Source organism: Phyllobates terribilis, unplaced genomic scaffold (assembly GCF_046119375.1).
Source record: "Phyllobates terribilis strain yellow unplaced genomic scaffold, ASM4611937v1 Scaffold_4__5_contigs__length_816908805, whole genome shotgun sequence".
Taxonomy (NCBI): Eukaryota; Metazoa; Chordata; class Amphibia; order Anura; family Dendrobatidae; genus Phyllobates; species Phyllobates terribilis.
In genome coordinates, this window is record NW_027362764.1 from 666,860,224 (window position 1) to 666,882,749 (window position 22,526).

General features: G+C 43.6%; 1 protein-coding gene across 2 annotated transcripts in view; it reads right to left on the reverse strand.

The window, feature by feature from the left end:
* The window catches only part of SNX16 (sorting nexin 16), a 39,513-nt gene extending 17,797 nt beyond the window's left edge, over window positions 1–21,716 (reverse strand). Inside the window, exons 1-5 of one of the 2 annotated variants that reach the window (XM_073679511.1) lie at window positions 21,605–21,716; window positions 19,585–19,740; window positions 19,000–19,435; window positions 2,719–2,805; window positions 1,290–1,438 (exon numbers count right to left, since the gene is read on the reverse strand). In XM_073679511.1, coding sequence (XP_073535612.1) covers window positions 1,290–1,438; window positions 2,719–2,805; window positions 19,000–19,356 — 593 coding nt within the window. In that variant the 5' untranslated portion in view covers window positions 19,357–19,435; window positions 19,585–19,740; window positions 21,605–21,716. The remainder of the gene's footprint in view (window positions 1–1,289; window positions 1,439–2,718; window positions 2,806–18,999; window positions 19,436–19,584; window positions 19,741–21,604) is intronic. The other variant, XM_073679510.1, reaches the window with a different exon arrangement.
* Window positions 21,717–22,526: the final 810 nt, after the last annotated feature.

Genomic DNA, 22,526 nt, shown 5'->3' on the forward strand with positions numbered 1-22,526 from the left:
TAAAACCAGTCCAACAACTCCAGGCTGTAACACTATATTCAACGGGGACTTGTGATATACAATTAAGAGGAGCAAGACAAGCAGGCTTATAATATAGGGAGTAATATGGGAGAAAGTCACCAGTCCAAGTAGACATGTCCATGCCTTCTTCTTTTTCTACAGAGAAGTGGGTGATATTATACTCATTCTCATTTTTAATTGTTTTGGACAGGAGATAAATCTCTGGACTGGATCAAGCTGTGTGGACTAAAAGTAGACATTAAGTACGTGTCTGATGTGAAGGACGCACATCCGCGTGCCGCTTGTGTGTCATCTGTGTGCAGTTTACATGGATATGTGAGTCTGGTATAAATCTGCTGAGGTCTTCACAATGTATTGCCATCTTTGACTCCAAATGATCCCAGCCATATACCATAACTGCAAAACTTCTGGGAGCCCAGCCAGCCGGGAGCCAGCCACCCGGAGAATGAAGGGGCCAAGGCACTGGTTGAGCACTGCAGAACCTTCACTGGTTTCCCTGCACTGTGGTTCTCCTGACCACGTGGCTGTACCCATCACTTTACAAGATGGCAATATTATTGTAAGATATACCTGATCTTATTTTCTGACATTTTGCTAAGTAAAGTAATATTAATTAATGATAAATTACGCTCAGCGCAACCCTGAGGCTCCACACATTCATCAGCTGATGTCTACTGTTTAGGTACTCCTCAGAAATCAGGCATATTGTGCTATGGATGAGACCCTCACCCTGCACAGAAGAGGTGTCACCACTGAGGCCACCACATATGGAAGTGCCATCGCTGGCTGCTGAGGGGGTCCTGTAAAATATCTATCTGCATAAAAGAAGATGGGGGTTATTGTAGTTCTCCTCTACCCAGGAGAAAGCAGAGAGTATCCTCCAACCAGACTAACCCTTATATACAGGCACATGTTATTCAGCACCACTCCCTTCCAGTATTAATACACCGTGCACTGCTCATTATATTTAACCATACACTTCCCTGCTGCTAAACCCAAAATAAAAGCATATCCCAACTGCAATTAGCATGAAAGCATCTCTAGAAGGGAAATTAGCATTTGACACAATGTATCAGGGGTTGTGATGAACCCGACACCCTACGATTACTGGAATCCGATCCCGTATGGATTCTGTTAGCGCAGGATTTATTGGAAGTGACGGCTTCAGTTTCTGCCGGCTCTCATTTGTGTAAGTGCACAGCTGAGCAGCACAGACGGGAGGTGATTACATGAAATTACCAGAATACCAGGAAAAATGCCTGACGTACCAGTTTGCAATGTCCTTGTGGGCTACCAAGTTCTGTAAGAATGCCTGAAGGCCCAGCTGCCTGTCCTCAAGGAAATCATAGTCGTAATTGTCCTTAAACCAACGTTTAGGTGGAAGAGCGAGCCGAAAACCGGGAAACATTTCTTTCAGCTGTCAGAGAATAAAGGTACAATATTAGCAAAGGAGAGTAACATCCCAAGAAGCAAAGTGTATGCTTAAAGGAACGCATGGAATGACTGATCAAACCAAGCACAGGCACTCTGTGCTTCACGGCTGGACAAATCATTTATATACACCTTCCTACCTGCTTGTTTCCCATCTATCTCTGCCCTTCTCTGGGACGATGAAGCCAGAGCTGTCAAAGAAGAGGTGGGTGGAGATAGGGGAAAACAAGCAGGGGGGGGGAGGGAGTTGTATATACATTTTTGGCTGCCGTGAAGCACCGAGCGGCAGCACTTAGTTTGAACAGTCATTCTGTGCTGACAGAGTCCCTTTAATAGTCCTTATTCATTTTCTGCATTTGCAATCCTATACATCACACTCAGCGTTTGTAACTACATAAATGTATAAGTTTATAATTCTATACAATTACACATATGCTTACAAATGTGATATACATACATAAAGGTGCACAATGAATGAATTCTAAGGTCTACAAACTGTGTATCATTCAACATATGAACGTGTGTATAACTTATCTATGTAAATATCGATATAAAAAACAGTCTTTAACTCCCCTGGGTCTTTACAAATCCACAGAGAATTTAATTTTCCACCCTTGAACAGAGGGAAAAGTATTTCCAGGGCAGTGTTACCATCCTTCCTCTCGGAGCCTTCATCCATTTATAGAAACACAGACTAGTTGAAGGATGTGCACCAGAAACAATGTTGCAAGCGTAAAGTGCAACTATGAAACCTGCAACTCCAAGGTCCAAAGAGATGAGAACATGCACTGACCTTATCACTTCAAGGGGGCTTTCACATTGCGTCTTGGAACCTGGTCAGTTGCCCCTTCAGGGTTTACGTTCGGACCCCCCAGAAAACGGGATTCGGACGTATGCCCCGACGGGGCCATAGACTATAATGGTGTTGACAGAGCGAACGTGTGCTCTGCCGTGCATCATATTCGGGAGTATACTTCTACTGGATACAGATACTCAGACATAGTAGACTGCGTCTGAGTGTCTGCCTCCAGAAGGTGTATACGCCCGAAAATGATGCATGTCAGAGCACCCGTTCGCTCTGTCAACACCATTATAGTCTATGGTCCAGTCGGCGCACGCATACGTCCGAATCCCGTTTTCTGGGGAGTTCGAATATAAACCCCGAAGGGGCAAATGAACAGGCACCAAAACGCAATGTGAAAGCAGGCTAAGGAGAACATTATAGTATATAACTGTAGGGCATAGCTGCAGTCAGGTGGAGCTTACCCTGTCATTAAGCCTTGAAAAATCGGTGTACCTCCGGAACACCACCCAGGTCTCCTCCGGGCTTCTTCTAACCAGGATCTTGTATACCTGTCAGTGAGAAAAATCAGTGTTAGGGGCTTGTTTTTTTCTTCATATTTTTCAAGGGTAAAAAAAAGCAGCGTTTTACAGATTTCTGAACTCTCCAGAACATGTTGCTTATATTTTCCTTGCAGATTTGAACCAAAGCATTTTATCACATCTGCAGCCTGTCAGTTCTTTCAGTGTTTGTCACCCATTCAAATTAAAAGGGAAAAAATAAATAAAAAATATGTAAATGCGTCTGAAAAACAGAAGTGAAAATGTTTAAAAAACGCACAGATTTTACGCAGCATTTTTCCTGCCAATAATCTTTATGGTGAAGAAAACTCTGCAGCAGATAATCATGGTGTGCACATATGCTTAGATTGGGAAGTGTGCATTCATCAAAACTCACATAAAATCAATAGAACAGGCGATCGTAAGAAATGTAGTTATTAAAGTTGGTACGAATTTATTCACACGTCACATTCAATCAGTTACGACAGCAGTGTGTGGCTGCTGCACGGGAGAGGGAACACCGCCACTCACCTGACCAGCATCAGGGGCTCTTCCTTGGATTAGTCGGCCTGGTGTGACATCACCATGGTGGTGTGATGCCTATGTGACGGATCACCAGGATGCAAAATTAAAAGAAGAGCCGCTGATGCTGGAAGGGAATAGGTCACAGCCGATAAAATGGAACGTGCAAATAGATTTGCACCAACTATATTAGTAATATATATTATCAGAGAATTCTTCTTTCTCTGCTTATGAAACACTTCTTGCCCTTTCTCCTGAGCTTCCCATCCTCAATGAGAAAACACAAGCAAAAAAAACCCTCAAATCCATCTTGTGCCAGATAAGACTGAAGGACAACACAGTGAGGTGCCAGGTTACAGCCACTATTATACTCTATGGAGAGGGAAGGTTGGAAGATACGCGAGGAGCAGAGCAGAAAAAAAGCAAGCAGAGCGAGACACCAATATTGTGCTGAGCCTTCTAACAAGTCTTATAGCTCACCCCCAGAGCTGCATTCACATCTACACTGCTAAATCGTGCTGTATGATGCCCATCAGCAGATGGTGACTCTTGGTCTTCATTTCCTGGGGGGGGGGTCCTCATGTGAGCCAGTTTCTTTGTAGCACTTGATGGTTTTTGCAACTGCACTTGGGGACACATTCAAAGTTTGCCCAATTTTTCGGACTGACTGATCTTCATTTCTTAAAGTAATGATGGCCACTCGTTTTTCTTTACTTAGAATTTCTATTATGGCAAGAAAAAAGCAGCTAACAGTCTATTCAGTAGGACTATCAGCCGTGTATCCACCTGACTTCTGCACAACACAACTGATGGTCCCAACCCCATTTATAAGGCAAGAAATCCCACTTATTAAACCTGACAGGGCACACCTGTGAAGTGAAAACCATTTCCGGTGACTACCTCTTGAAGCTCATCAAGAGAATGCCAAGAGTGTGCAAAGCAGTCATCAAAGCAAAAGGTTACTTTGAAGAACCTAGAATATAAGACATATTTTCAGTTGTTTCACACTTTTTTGTTAAGTATATAATTCCACATGTGTTAATTCATAGTTTTGATGCCTTCAGTGTGAATGTACAATTTTCACAGTCATGAAAATACAGAAAAATCTTTAAATGTGAAGGTGTGTCCAAACTTTTGGTCTGTACTGTACTCGAGAAGAAGCCGAGTTTTCAGCCCATTTTTTTTGTGCTGAAAAAGCCCCCCTCCCCTTGGTTTATACTCCAGTATATACATATTCAGGTTGCGGATAGTGGTGGAGGGGGGTTGCGGCGGTGGAGAAGAGGGGCACATGCAGTAGCAGCTGCTGCAGACACCACGTGTGCCCGCTGCTAAAGGGAAATGAATATTCCCTCTTCTCCACTGCCATGGGGGTGGAGAAGAGGGAATATTCATTCTCTTTAGTAGTGGGAACGGAGTAGAGCTGAGCAGCGGCTCCTGCTGACAGTGCCCGCTACTAAAGAGAATGCATATTCACTCTTCTCCACCCCTATAGTACGGCGTGGAGAGGACTGAATATGCCGGCAGCTCATAGCAGCGTCTGAAATCGCATGGCTGTGACGCCATGCGCTGCTCAGATGCTGACATGAGCTGCTGGCAGACAGCAAGAAGCGCTGGAGCAGAGTCGAGGAAGGAAGGTGAGTATAAGTGTTTATTTTTTTGTGTGTGCAGTGAAGGGGCCACACATACCAGGATTGGGGGACGAGGGGTGCCACACATACCAGGAATGGGGGACGAGGGGTGCCACACATACCAGGAATGGGGGACGAGGGGTGCCATACATACCAGGATTGGGGGATGAGGAGTGCCATACATACCAGGATTGGGGGATGAGGGGTGCCATACATACCAGGATGGGGAAATTTACCAGTAGCTGCTGCATTTCCCACCCTAGGCTTATACTCGAGTCAATAAGTTTTCCCAGTTTTTTGTGGTAAAATTAGGTACCTCGGCTTATACTCAAGTATATACGGTATACACGGTGTGCAGAATTATTAGGCAAATTGTATTTTAGAGGATTATTTTTATTATTGATGAACAACTATGTTCTCAATCAACCCAAAAGACTCAAATATTCAAGCTTAATATTTTTGGAAGTTGGAGTGTTTTTTTTATTTTTTAGATTTGGCTATCTTAGGAGGATATCTGTTTGTGCAGGTAACTATTACTATGCTGAATTATTAGGCAACTTAATAAAAACCAAATATAATCCCATCTCACTTGTTTATTTTCACCAGGTAAACCAATATCCGTGCACAAAATTTAGAAATAAACATTTCTGACATGCAAAAACAAAAAAACAAAACAATTAATGATCAATATAGCCACCTTTCTTTATGATGACACTCAATAGCCTTCCATCCATAGATTCTGTCAGTTGCTTGATCTGTTTTCCATCAACATTGCATGCAGCAGCCACCACAGCCTCCCAGACACTGTTCCGAGAGGTGTACTGTTTTCCCTCCCTGAAGATCTCACATTTTATGATGGACCACAGGTTCTCTATGGGTTTCAGATCAGGCGAACAAGCGGGCCATGCCATTATTTTTTCTTCTTTTAGACCTTTACTGGCCAGCCACGCTGTGGAGTAGTTGGATGCATGTGATGGAGCATTGTCCTGCATGAAAATCATGTTTTTCTTGAATGATACCGACTTCTTCCTGTACCACTGCTTGAAGAAGTTGTCTTCCAGAAACTGGCAGTAGGTCTGGGAGTTGAGCTTCACTCCATCCTCAACCCGAAAAGGTCCCACAAGTTCATCTTTGATGATACCAGCCCATACCAGTACCCCACCTCCACCTTGCTAGTGTCTGAGTCGGAGTGGAGCTCTCTGCACTTTACTGATCCAGCCTCTGGCCCATCCAGAGTCACTCTCATTTCATCAGTCCATAAAACCTTTGAAAAATCAGTCTAAGGCTGCGTGCCCACGATGCGTTTTTCATGCGTTTCCGCTGCGGAAATTCCGCAGCGGAAACGTATCAAAAAAGCTTGGTAATCCGCACCCCATGGTCCCCAATGGCATTCCGCAATGTCAATGCCCATGCTGCGGATTTTTCCGCAGCGTTTCTGCAGCGCTCATAAATCCGCAGCATGTTCATTAATTTTGCGGAAGCGCAGCGGAATTGCCGCCATTGACTTCCATTGAGAGACATATAATCCGTGTCTGTACATTTGTACAAGCGGATTATATGCGTTTCAATGTGCGTATGGTACCCAGTTCTGGAGGAGAGCAGACTCTCATCCAGACCTGGGTACCATTGTACCTGTAAAAAAAAGAATAAAATAATAAATAAAGTTAAATTCACCTGTCCGGCGGCCCCTGCAGCGCTTATCTTCCAGGACCTGAGATGACGTCGCGGTCATGTGACCGCAGGCTGTCTCGCGATAGCCCGGCAACCAGGAAGAAGCCAGGACGAGCGCGACAGCACACGCGGCGGCATCGGAGGTAAGTATAGCTTTATTTTTTTATTTTTACGGTCACAGTATATAAATCCATGCCGTTTGCATGGATTTATATAGTGTGACCTAGTTGTCAAGCACTTTCCAAGTGATGCTAATCGCCTGGAAAGTGCTTGTCAGTCCGCATGGGGAAACGCATGCGTTAACGCATGTGAATCCGCATGTATTCTGCAGGAAAGACGCATGCACAATCCGCATGCGTTTTTTCTGGCAAGGGAGATGCAGAAACGCTGCAGAAATTTTCTGCTTTATTTCTGCATCGTGGGCACATAGCCTTAAGATATTTCTTGGCCCATTCTTGACGTTTTATCGTATGTTTCTTGTTCATAGGTGGTGGTTTTTCAGCCTTCCTTACCTTGGCCATGTCCCTGAGTATCGCACACCTTGTGCTTTTTGATACTCCAGTAACGTTGCAGCTCTGAAATATGGCAAAACTGGTGGTGAATGGCATCTTGGCAGCTTCACGCTTGATTTTCCTCAATTCATGGGCAGATATTTTGCGCCTTTTTTGGCCAACACGCTTCCTGTGACCCTGTTGGCTATTTGCCATGAAACGATTGATTGTTCGGTGATCATACTTCAAAAGTTTGGAAATTTCAAGACTGCTGCATCCCTCTGCAAGACATCTCACAATTTTGGACTTTTCAGAGCCCGTCAAATCTCTCTTCTGACCCATTTTGCCAAAGGAAAGTAAGTTGCCTAATAATTAAGCACACCTTATATAGGGTGTTGATGTCATTAGTCAACACCCCTCCTCATTACAGAGATGCACATCACCAGATTTACTTAATTGGTAGTTGGCTCTCAAACCTATGCAGCTTGGAGTAGGACAACATGTATAAAAAGTATCATGTGATCAAAATACTCATTTGCCTAATAATTCGGCACACAGTGTATATATATATTTTTTTAAACAATATTTCCAAATTTTTTCCACCTTGTAATTAAAAACCTCTATGTGATTGGTATTGCTGTAATTGAACTGATCTGGAAAATCATGATGCCAAAGTCATTTTTACTGCACAATGAACACCAAAAAACAATACCCAAAAACGATTACAGAGTTTTCCATTTCCTTTTACAATTTTGCTATACTTGAAATTACACTGGGTGTGAGGATTGTAAAAGCAAATCAAACCTTATCCATTGCAATGACACAAGGAAATTCTGTTGCGCCATCTACTGAAATAAAAGACCATTTATAAACTATGAGCAATCACTATAGTTTTAGGCCATGTCCACACGGTCAGTATTTGTAATCCAAAACCAGAAGTGGGTGAAAAATACAGAAGTGGTGACGTGTTTCTATTATATTTTTCTTTTGATTGTTCCTCACCTGGTTTTGGTTTACAAATACTGATGTAAAAATACTGATGTAAAATACTGACCAAATACTGAACGTGTGAATGCAGTATTGGACTCTGGACCCTCCAGGTGATTTTTCAACATTATATTAAATAGGTAAACTCTGAAGAATAACCAGACTACTCATAGCAAAGTGGTCACCGAGAAGTGGAAGCAAAATGGTTATATCCAAAAATAGGTATGAGAAGTGTCGAAACGCCACCGACTTCTAGCACCACGGGGCCTGAATTAGGTGATGTGCAGGACTACAAGAACATTCTGAGGTGCACTGGGCTATCTAGATTCCTTTTATGCTGGGGCTACATGGCGACTGTTACACAATAGTTTGGTCACATAACCAGGGCAATGGCGTCGGTAAGCCAAACTTCCGAATCCCAAGATTTCCCTGACTCCACAGCGCTGCCTCACTACTGAGCATGTACATAAAGTGCAGCACAGATTCATCTCACTGCCTCACTACTGAGCATATACATAAAGTGCAGCACAGATTCATCTCACTGCCTCACTACTGAGCATATACATAAAGTGCAGCACAGATTCATCTCACTACTCAGCATGTACATAAAGTGCAGCACAGATTCATCTCACTGCCTCACTACTGAGCATGTACATAAAGTGCAGCAGATTCATCTCACTGCCTCACTACTGAGCATGTACATAAAGTGCAGCAGATTCATCTCACTGCCTCACTACTGAGCATGTACATAAAGTGCAGCACAGATTCATCTCACTGCCTCACTACTGAGCATGTACATAAAGTGCAGCACAGATTCAGCTCACTTCCTCACTACTCAGCATGTACATAAAGTGCAGCACAGATTCATCTCACTGCCTCACTACTGAGCATGTACATAAAGTGCAGCACAGATTCATCTCACTGCCTCACTACTGAGCATGTACATAAAGTGCAGCACAGATTCATCTCACTGCCTCACTACTGAGCATGTACATAAAGTGCAGCACAGATTCATCTCACTGCCTCACTACTGAGCATGTACATAAAGTGCAGCACAGATTCATCTCACTGCCTCACTACTGAGCATGTACATAAAGTGCAGCAGATTCATCTCACTGCCTCACTACTCAGCATGTACATAAAGTGTAGCACAGATTCATCTCACTGCCTCACTACTGAGCATGTACATAAAGTGCAGCACAGATTCATCTCACTGCCTCACTACTGAGCATGTACATAAAGTGCAGCAGATTCATCTCACTGCCTCACTACTCAGCATGTACATAAAGTGCAGCACAGATTCATCTCACTGCCTCACTACTGAGCATGTACATAAAGTGCAGCAGATTCATCTCACTGCCTCACTACTCAGCATGTACATAAAGTGCAGCACAGATTCATCTCACTGCCTCACTACTGAGCATGTACATAAAGTGCAGCAGATTCATCTCACTGCCTCACTACTCAGCATGTACATAAAGTGCAGCACAGATTCATCTCACTGCCTCACTACTGAGCATGTACATAAAGTGCAGCACAGATTCATCTCACTGCCTCACTACTCAGCATGTACATAAAGTGTAGCACAGATTCATCTCACTGCCTCACTACTCAGCATGTACATAAAGTGCAGCACAGATTCATCTCACTGCCTCACTACTGAGCATGTACATAAAGTGCAGCAGATTCATCTCACTGCCTCACTACTCAGCATGTACATAAAGTGCAGCACAGATTCATCTCACTGCCTCACTACTGAGCATGTACATAAAGTGCAGCAGATTCATCTCACTGCCTCACTACTCAGCATGTACATAAAGTGCAGCACAGATTCATCTCACTGCCTCACTACTGAGCGTGTACATAAAGTGCAGCACAGATTCATCTCACTACTCAGCATGTACATAAAGTGCAGCACAGATTCATCTCACTGCCTCACTACTGAGCATGTACATAAAGTGCAGCAGATTCATCTCACTGCCTCACTACTCAGCATGTACATAAAGTGCAGCAGATTCATCTCACTGCCTCACTACTGAGCATGTACATAAAGTGCAGCACAGATTCATCTCACTGCCTCACTACTGAGCATGTACATAAAGTGCAGCACAGATTCAGCTCACTTCCTCACTACTCAGCATGTACATAAAGTGCAGCACAGATTCATCTCACTGCCTCACTACTGAGCATGTACATAAAGTGCAGCACAGATTCATCTCACTGCCTCACTACTGAGCATGTACATAAAGTGCAGCACAGATTCATCTCACTGCCTCACTACTCAGCATGTACATAAAGTGTAGCACAGATTCATCTCACTGCCTCACTACTCAGCATGTACATAAAGTGCAGCACAGATTCATCTCACTGCCTCACTACTCAGCATGTACATAAAGTGCAGCACAGATTCATCTCACTGCCTCACTACTGAGCATGTACATAAAGTGCAGCAGATTCATCTCACTGCCTCACTACTCAGCATGTACATAAAGTGCAGCACAGATTCATCTCACTGCCTCACTACTGAGCATGTACATAAAGTGCAGCAGATTCATCTCACTGCCTCACTACTCAGCATGTACATAAAGTGCAGCACAGATTCATCTCACTGCCTCACTACTGAGCATGTACATAAAGTGCAGCAGATTCATCTCACTGCCTCACTACTCAGCATGTACATAAAGTGCAGCACAGATTCATCTCACTGCCTCACTACTGAGCATGTACATAAAGGGCAGCACAGATTCATCTCACTGCCTCACTACTCAGCATGTACATAAAGTGTAGCACAGATTCATCTCACTGCCTCACTACTCAGCATGTACATAAAGTGCAGCACAGATTCATCTCACTGCCTCACTACTGAGCATGTACATAAAGTGCAGCAGATTCATCTCACTGCCTCACTACTCAGCATGTACATAAAGTGCAGCACAGATTCATCTCACTGCCTCACTACTGAGCATGTACATAAAGTGCAGCAGATTCATCTCACTGCCTCACTACTGAGCATGTACATAAAGTGCAGCATATTCATCTCACTGCCTCACTACTGAGCATGTACATAAAGTGCAGCACAGATTCATCTCGCTGCCTCACTACTCAGCATGTACATAAAGTGCAGCACAGATTCATCTCACTGCCTCACTACTCAGCATGTACATAAAGTGCAGCACAGATTCATCTCACTGCCTCGCTACTCAGCATGTACATAAAGTGCAGCACAGATTCATCTCACTGCCTCACTACTGAGCATGTACATAAAGTGCAGCACAGATTCATCTCACTGCCTCACTACTGAGCATGTACATAAAGTGCAGCACAGATTCATCTCACTGCCTCACTACTCAGCATGTACATAAAGTGCAACACAGATTCATCTCACTGCCTCACTACTCAGCATGTACATAAAGTACAGCACAGATTCATCTCAATACTCAGCATGTACATAAAGTGCAGCACAGATTCATCTCACTGCCTCACTACTGAGCATGTACATAAAGTACAGCACAGATTCATCTCACTGCCTCACTACTGAGCATGTACATAAAGTACAGCACAGATTCATCTCACTGCCTCACTACTGAGCATGTACATAAAGTGCAGCACAGACTCATCTCACTGCCTCACTACTGAGCATGTACATAAAGTGCAGCACAGATTCATCTCACTGCCTCACTACTGAGCGTGTACATAAAGTGCAGCACAGATTCATCTCACTGCCTCACTACTCAGCATATACATAAAGTGCAGCATAGATTCATCTCACTGCCTCACTACTGAGCATGTACATAAAGTGCAGCACAGATTCATCTCAGTGCCTCACTACTGAGCATGTACATAAAGTGCAGCACAGATTCATCTCACTACTGAGCATGTACATAAAGTGCAGCACAGATTCATCTCACTGCCTCACTACTGAGCATGTACATAAAGTGCAGCACAGATTCATCTCACTGCCTCACTACTCAGCATGTACATAAAGTGCAGCACAGATTCATCTCACTGCCTCACTACTCAGCATGTACATAAAGTGCAGCACAGATTCATCTCACTGCTGAGCATGTACATAAAGTGCAGCACAGATTCATCTCACTGCTGAGCATGTACATAAAGTGCAGCACAGATTCATCTCACTGCCTCACTACTGAGCATGTACATAAAGTGCAGCACAGATTCATCTCACTGCCTCACTACTGAGCATGTACATAAAGTGCAGCACAGATTCATCTCACTGCCTCACTACTCAGCATGTACATAAAGTGCAGCACAGATTCATCTCACTACTGAGCATGTACATAAAGTGCAGCACAGATTCATCTCACTGCCTCACTACTCAGCATGTACATAAAGTGCAGCACAGATTCATCTCACTGCCTCACTACTGAGCATGTACATAAAGTGCAGCACAGATTCATCTCACTGCCTCACTACTCAGCATGTACATAAAGTGTAGCACAGATTCATCTCACTGCCTCACTACTCAGCATGTACATAAAGTGCAGCACAGATTCATCTCACTGCCTCACTACTGAGCATGTACATAAAGTGCAGCAGATTCATCTCACTGCCTCACTACTCAGCATGTACATAAAGTGCAGCACAGATTCATCTCACTGCCTCACTACTGAGCATGTACATAGAGTGCAGCAGATTCATCTCACTGCCTCACTACTCAGCATGTACATAAAGTGCAGCACAGATTCATCTCACTGCCTCACTACTGAGCGTGTACATAAAGTGCAGCACAGATTCATCTCACTACTCAGCATGTACATAAAGTGCAGCACAGATTCATCTCACTGCCTCACTACTGAGCATGTACATAAAGTGCAGCAGATTCATCTCACTGCCTCACTACTCAGCATGTACATAAAGTGCAGCAGATTCATCTCACTGCCTCACTACTGAGCATGTACATAAAGTGCAGCACAGATTCATCTCACTGCCTCACTACTGAGCATGTACATAAAGTGCAGCACAGATTCAGCTCACTTCCTCACTACTCAGCATGTACATAAAGTGCAGCACAGATTCATCTCACTGCCTCACTACTGAGCATGTACATAAAGTGCAGCACAGATTCATCTCACTGCCTCACTACTGAGCATGTACATAAAGTGCAGCACAGATTCATCTCACTGCCTCACTACTCAGCATGTACATAAAGTGTAGCACAGATTCATCTCACTGCCTCACTACTCAGCATGTACATAAAGTGCAGCACAGATTCATCTCACTGCCTCACTACTCAGCATGTACATAAAGTGCAGCACAGATTCATCTCACTGCCTCACTACTCAGCATGTACATAAAGTGCAGCACAGATTCATCTCACTGCCTCACTACTGAGCATGTACATAAAGTGCAGCAGATTCATCTCACTGCCTCACTACTCAGCATGTACATAAAGTGCAGCACAGATTCATCTCACTGCCTCACTACTGAGCATGTACATAAAGTGCAGCAGATTCATCTCACTGCCTCACTACTCAGCATGTACATAAAGTGCAGCACAGATTCATCTCACTGCCTCACTACTGAGCATGTACATAAAGGGCAGCACAGATTCATCTCACTGCCTCACTACTCAGCATGTACATAAAGTGTAGCACAGATTCATCTCACTGCCTCACTACTCAGCATGTACATAAAGTGCAGCACAGATTCATCTCACTGCCTCACTACTGAGCATGTACATAAAGTGCAGCAGATTCATCTCACTGCCTCACTACTCAGCATGTACATAAAGTGCAGCACAGATTCATCTCACTGCCTCACTACTGAGCATGTACATAAAGTGCAGCAGATTCATCTCACTGCCTCACTACTGAGCATGTACATAAAGTGCAGCATATTCATCTCACTGCCTCACTACTGAGCATGTACATAAAGTGCAGCACAGATTCATCTCGCTGCCTCACTACTCAGCATGTACATAAAGTGCAGCACAGATTCATCTCACTGCCTCACTACTCAGCATGTACATAAAGTGCAGCACAGATTCATCTCACTGCCTCGCTACTCAGCATGTACATAAAGTGCAGCACAGATTCATCTCACTGCCTCACTACTGAGCATGTACATAAAGTGCAGCACAGATTCATCTCACTGCCTCACTACTGAGCATGTACATAAAGTGCAGCACAGATTCATCTCACTGCCTCACTACTCAGCATGTACATAAAGTGCAACACAGATTCATCTCACTGCCTCACTACTCAGCATGTACATAAAGTACAGCACAGATTCATCTCAATACTCAGCATGTACATAAAGTGCAGCACAGATTCATCTCACTGCCTCACTACTGAGCATGTACATAAAGTACAGCACAGATTCATCTCACTGCCTCACTACTGAGCATGTACATAAAGTACAGCACAGATTCATCTCACTGCCTCACTACTGAGCATGTACATAAAGTGCAGCACAGACTCATCTCACTGCCTCACTACTGAGCATGTACATAAAGTGCAGCACAGATTCATCTCACTGCCTCACTACTGAGCGTGTACATAAAGTGCAGCACAGATTCATCTCACTGCCTCACTACTCAGCATATACATAAAGTGCAGCATAGATTCATCTCACTGCCTCACTACTGAGCATGTACATAAAGTGCAGCACAGATTCATCTCAGTGCCTCACTACTGAGCATGTACATAAAGTGCAGCACAGATTCATCTCACTACTGAGCATGTACATAAAGTGCAGCACAGATTCATCTCACTGCCTCACTACTGAGCATGTACATAAAGTGCAGCACAGATTCATCTCACTGCCTCACTACTCAGCATGTACATAAAGTGCAGCACAGATTCATCTCACTGCCTCACTACTCAGCATGTACATAAAGTGCAGCACAGATTCATCTCACTGCTGAGCATGTACATAAAGTGCAGCACAGATTCATCTCACTGCTGAGCATGTACATAAAGTGCAGCACAGATTCATCTCACTGCCTCACTACTGAGCATGTACATAAAGTGCAGCACAGATTCATCTCACTGCCTCACTACTGAGCATGTACATAAAGTGCAGCACAGATTCATCTCACTGCCTCACTACTCAGCATGTACATAAAGTGCAGCACAGATTCATCTCACTACTGAGCATGTACATAAAGTGCAGCACAGATTCATCTCACTGCCTCACTACTCAGCGTGTACATAAAGTGCAGCACAGATTCATCTCACTGCCTCACTACTCAGCATGTACATAAAGTGCAGCACAGATTCATCTCACTACTGAGCATGTACATAAAGTGCAGCACAGATTCATCTCACTGCCTCACTACTCAGCGTGTACATAAAGTGCAGCACAGATTCATCTCACTGCCTCACTACTCAGCATGTACATAAAGTGCAGCACAGATTCATCTCACAGCCTCACTACTGAGCATATACATAAAGTGCAGCACAGATTCATCTCACTGCCTCACTACTGAGCATGTACATAAAGTGCAGCACAGATTCATCTCACTGCCTCACTACTCAGCATGTACATAAAGTGCAGCACAGATTCATCTCACTGCCTCACTACTCAGCATGTACATAAAGTGCAGCACAGATTCATCTCACTGCTGAGCATGTACATAAAGAGCAGCACAGATTCATCTCACTGCTGAGCATGTACATAAAGTGCAGCACAGATTCATCTCACTGCTGAGCATGTACATAAAGTGCAGCACAGATTCATCTCACTGCCTCACTACTGAGCATGTACATAAAGTGCAGCACAGATTCATCTCACTGCCTCACTACTGAGCATGTACATAAAGTGCAGCACAGATTCATCTCACTGCCTCACTACTGAGCATGTACATAAAGTGCAGCACAGATTCATCTCACTGCCTCACTACTCAGCGTGTACATAAAGTGCAGCACAGATTCATCTCGCAGCCTCACTACTGAGCATATGCATAAAGTGCAGCACAGATTCATCTCACTGCCTCACTACTGAGCATATACATAAAGTGCAGCACAGATTCATCTCAACTAAAAGCCCAGATCCTTAGACCAGGGAGAGAACAGACATTTATAGGTCATTTCATAACTTTCCCAAGTTCTTCTGAAAACATTTACAGCACATACAGTACATTGGGTACAGTAGTACAATGCAGTATTATATATTTTAGGAGTTGGACCATTTTATACAGATTTTATAGCCCTGCACACATCTAAAACTTAAATAGAAAAGCTCGGAATTTGTGATTCCTTTTAACTGGAGACCTGAACATACAGCCCAGCCTCAGGCGTAAACTATAGAGGTGACACCCTCTGTGAGCAGAGCACATGTGCCCTCTCCATCTCCACACTGTAAAATGTAAAGGTGCATGGCACAGAGGGACAAGAGGGAGACAACCCCTTTAAAAATAGAAGATAATTTGGTTTCTCCCAAATCTCACAATTTTGCAGTTATTGGAGAACCTGACTCCTGCAGGGACAATGCAGAGAGAATCTCTTTTCCCTCAACATATTACGTATTATTGTATTTACCCAATAGTCATAAATGGGATAATAGGTTATTCTACTGAACTTCATAGAAAACTTTTCCTTTGTGCGCTTAAAAAATGAGGACATTCATCAGAAAGCTCCAATGGAGAAGAGACCCATTCCCTGCACTCACTTAGGGATGAGAGTGACTTTGACAAAACATTAAAATCTCCTTTTTCAAAGTTGGACAATTTTTTATTTTAAAGCTTCATCTTTACACTGCACATGGTCTGGATGATGCTGGGAGCCGCCCAATGTGACTATTCATTAGAGAGAACAGGACACTGTATGTGAGCTAGCAGTCATATATTATCCTGTATATGACATGTGAGGTCTGTGTGCATGTAGTATCATAGTAGAATGCAGCCAGTGTACAGAATATATGGCTGCTATATGATTTAGTATGACTGATAAACAGGGTGATATGTGATGGTATATTACTATGACTGCAGGACATCATACATCTGATGTCAGTGTGAACATAGTATATTAAATACAGTATACAGCATGATATGTGATCACAGAACATCTGATGTTGTTCAAGATACCCAAGGGGTATAATATCTGATGTTCTGCAATCACAGCATACTACATGCACAGACTATATTAGGTCTCATACATATACAAGATACCAGATGTTACATACAGGATGATATATGACTGGTATAATATCTGATAGTCATTGTACATTATATACCAGTCACATATCCTTGCATGAGATTCATATGGGGTCTTCCAAATGTTTATAATTATGTGTATATGATGCAAACTGAGCACATGCCAAAACCATTTGATGGGAACTAACCATATGGTAGATCATGCAAAATAGGTCTTGATCTGCACATATTTGTTGTATGTGTATCCAATACCGTTGCTTTAATGAGGTTTATGATTTATTTCCTGACGTTACACGTTTTTTTGTGAAGCATTTTGTTTTTTAATTTGTTTTTAGTCATGACTATGTCACAATAAAGTTTGAATTTTATGGTCTAATATACTCGGATTTTCTGGAAATAGTTTCTTGAAGAAAAATATTGTTACAGTCACATATACTGTATATAATAAGTGGCGTGGCCAGGTTCAGGTATCTCATCAATCACATCACCACATCTGTGGCCACGTGTGGTCCTTCTACGGAGGCTCAGTGTGAACTATTGCCCAACTTGGCGAGTTCCAAACAGAATAACTTTACCCCTTATACCCATTGTCGCAGGCCTCGCTCAGCCGCAGCACGCCCTCGCTCAGCCGCAGCACGCCCTCGCTCAGCCGCAGCACGCCCTCGCTCAGCCGCAGCACGCAGGATTTTTGCTACAGCGTGAACGTTCATACAGATTGAGTCACACTGAAGCCAATAAAGTGCCAGCACGACCCAACCTGCATGAATGTGCAAGCTGCACCCATAATTAACACAGCCTCAACAGAGCGGCGGCAGACGTGGTAATACAGAATCGTGTACTGGATCGGCCCAGGGATAAACAATGTCAAGTCACCTCCCCAAACCCTCCCGGGCTGTACATCCCTCCCTTAGCAGCGCTGCGCCACACTGCCTGACATTATATCTGCCTTTGGGGGGCACGGGGCTAAAAGTCAATTTATGATTCTGATTAACAACAGAATTGTGAAGAAATTATGCAAATGAATCGTCTGGCCCTGCACTCACTACTGTACAACTAATGATGGCTACAGAGGAGACAGTACATAAAACTGTACTATATTATTCTGCAAACACAAAGACAACACATCAGTCATGTCAGGTAGGTACTACTTCCCTTAATATCACGGGAAATCCATTTTTCTTCCTCCCTAAATGCAGAAATCCTAATAAATGACAATATGATAATACAGCCAGGCTAACCACTACTTCTGCCTTTTACCATTATCATAAAGAGCTGCTGAAAGCTCCACAAACACTGTGGGAAGGATCATGAGGGGCTACTCAAGTAAGTCATAAGACATTCACCAGAGCATCTGGCTGTCCCCTCTATTACCCCTATCTAGATTTTGCATGATTTGCGCTTTCCAGATTCGCTGCTCATTGGGATGCATTAGGTGAATTCATTCTTCTGTTGTATCCTAGGGACCAGCAAGTTGACAAAATGGTCAAAACAGGACAAAACCTGACAAATCTGAGCACAAGGCTTTAATTCCCATCAGATGATGTAATAAATCAGCCCTCCGCCTCCTCACAGCTCGTACGCCCCAGAGAAGAAACTCATCAGTCTACGCTCACACTGGTAAAAAGGAAGGAAAACCTGCATCCCTCTAACACTGAAGGAAATCATATGAACCAATAATGACAAGTATTGGAGAAAAGTCTTAGAATGTCACTTATCATCCTTCTAACCAATAGCTGCTAAACTTAGTTAAAGTCACCCTGTAAAACAGGTAGGTACTATAGGATATACTTACTGTAAACTTTGCCCGTTCCTCCATCACTTCATACCCCAGGATGGTCGGTGTAGACGGCCGATCTTCCAGCTCTGACGAGTTCGGCACATGTTCCTGCGGCGAGGGTCGCGAGCTGTACTCTACGGAGGAGTCAAATTTAGTTCTTACGAGGGGGCTGCTGCACACAGAGGACGTACAGCTCAGCTGATCGGGGGCGCTGAGCTTCTTGCGGCTTCCAGGGATGCCCTCTTCAGGTGGCTCTTTGGAGGAGGTTGAACTTGTCGAGGTGCTTCCAAGGGATGAGCTTCTTTGGCTTCTACTTGTGATGTTTCCCGACGTTAGGTTTCCTATTGGCACAGGTACGTACGGGGTCGCCATCTTCTCTGCTACTGAAATTCTCTGGCAAACAATGCCACCTAATTTAACCAACCATAATGCTCGGTCACAGTAGGGGCATCTGTTGAAAAGATATTAAAAAGAAAAATCAGAATGGAAATATTACAGTATTGTCAGAAGGGATAGAAACCAAAAATAACATTAGAGACGTCTCCTGTACAAAGCCTGGTAGGACAGGACAATCGGGGTATTATTCTGACTCAAGCTCACCTGACTCATGATGATGCATGGCAGCACAAAGTACTGGAGATATCACGGGGAACAATCACAGGGGAAAACTGGCACAGAAAATCTGGAAAAAACCTGGAGATTTCAGGCCGTGGCATGGATACCATGCAGAAACGAACCAGTCATCCAGAAGTAAAACTACCAAGGGTAGACAAGAAAAAACATGTCAGTGTCTCTAGCAATCTAAGGCCTAAAGGCCCCGTCACACTAAGCGACGCTACAGCGATCCTGACAACGATACCACCTGTCACGGATTGTTGCTGCGTCGCTATGTGGTCGCTGGTGAGATGTCAAACAGTCAGATCTTCACAACGACGCAGCAACGATGCGGCGACCCGTAACGATCTGTGTAACGACGCACGCCTATGTGTTTCTGTGTCTGAGTCGTCAACAAGGTCGTTGATAAGGTGTCAAACACACCGATGCATGCTACACAGCGGGACCCTAACGATCAAAGAAATGTCCAGACCATTCCGACACGACCAGCGATCTCCCAGCAGGGGCCTGGTCGCTGCTAAGTGTCAAATGTAGCGAGATCTGTTGCGTCACAAAACTTGTGACTCAGGAGCGATCTTGCTAGCGATCTCACTTAGTGTGACGGTGGCTTTAGGCCACGGCCCCACTGTCAGTATTCGGTCAGTATTTTTTCTCAGGAGTGTGAGCCCTATAATACTGATAGTGGGGCCATGGCCTTATTCAGACATCTGTTTGCTCATGTACTCAAAAAAAAAAAGTCCCAAGTTTCAATCAGTGTTTGGTCAGCATGCCATGGATAAATAAAGGACAAAGCCTCTGCTAAGTTTTGGAATATTAGTCACGGCCAGCACATGGAGTGAGTACTGACCCGTCCGTCTGCTGTCCCGTATTTTCACGGATCCATTGACTTGTATTGGGACTTTGCACCCATGAGGCCAGTAAAAAATGGAAACGTCTCTGTGATTTTTGCACCAACACAAAGTCCGCAAAAAAACACGGACTTGGTGCTTGATCTCTGTTTGGGGCTTCACCAGAAGGCACAAGTCTTATGTTACTCTGGATGCCTCCATGACACAAGGACTTCAGCTCCTTTATATAGGATTACATTTTATTGCTCATGCCCCCAAGTCTTCTCCCCACACCTCCCTCTACGAGGATCTGCTCCGCTCCTGAAATATGACCAATAGCATTAAAGGATGATGTCTCCCAATGTGTGGCGCCAGCCATCATGGACCTACAGCTCCCAGAATGAGGCTGTCAGGACAAGCTGGGATTGCAGGTTACAACAGCCGGAGACAAACGTTGGGAGGTGATTACCTAATGTGTACAGTAGTCAGGAATATGGAGCATTAGTCACTACACTGGTCTATAGAGATTAGCACAAGCTCACAGATCTACAGCAACCAGAGAACAAAAAAATCTACAGGTGGTAGAGGCAACAGCCCGATGTGCCAGGCATGTGATACCAGGGGGCAACGAAACAACACAGATCCCCCCGGGCTCCAAATATCACATGGCCATGGAAATAAATACAGGATACACTATGCACACAGTATAAGTGTGTGATGTGAGAGATATATACACGTATACCTGTATAAATATATATTTACAAAATGCAATGTGACATTTATACACACAGACATTTATACACAGATAGATATCTAACATGATACGCTGTATACATACATATATCTGTGTGTATATACATTGTAGCCTGAGTGCATATTATATATATATTTCTATACGTTACACAGCCATGACTCAGGTGACACTGTACACATTATATATAGAATTACATATCACACACACATCACGCCTCAGTGATATCGCAGCACGCGCGCACACACACACACACGCACACGCACACGCACACACACACACACCAGCACTGTAGCACGGCCAGACGGCAGGACGCGGCACCTGTGGAGCAGGACGAGTTTCCTCCCCTCCTCTGTGCTGCTGTTACACAGTGACGCGGAGGACAGGGGGTGACCGCGCAGTAATGGCCCCCACTACCCGCACTCACCAGCAGCCTCCTATCCGCACATTCACCGCACGGGACACACCGCACCGACACTAAGGACCTTTGTTGATGTCACGGTCATGTGATCAGTCACGTGTATGGGAGGAGTCAGACTGGGATTCTAGGAAGTTAGTGGAGGAATGTGAGCAGGAAGCGAAGGTGGATGTCACTGCTGGGCGGAGGGAGACCTGGCGGGCTGATGACAACTGTGTGTGTATACACCTATATATGTACACACACCTAAATATATATATGTACACACACCTATATATGTACACACACCTAAATATATATATGTACACACACCTAACTATATATATGTACACACACCTATATATATATATGCACACACCTAACTATATATATGTACACACACCTATATATGTACACACACCTAAATATATATATGTACACACACCTAACTATATATATGTACACACACCAATATATATATATGTACACACACACCTAACTATATATATATATATGTACACACACCAATATATATATGCACACACCTAACTATATATATGTACACACACCAATATATATATGCACACACACCTAAATATATATATGTACACACACCTAACTATATATATGTACACACACCTAACTATATATATGTACACACACCAATATATATATATGTACACACACACCTAACTATATATATATATATGTACACACACCAATATATATATGCACACACCTAACTATATATATGTACACACACCAATATATATATGTACACACACCTAAATATATATATGTACACACACCTAACTATATATATGTACACACACCAATATATATATGCACACACCTAACTATATATATGTACACACACCTATATATGTACACACACCTAAATATATATATGTACACACACCTAACTATATATATATGTACACACACCAATATA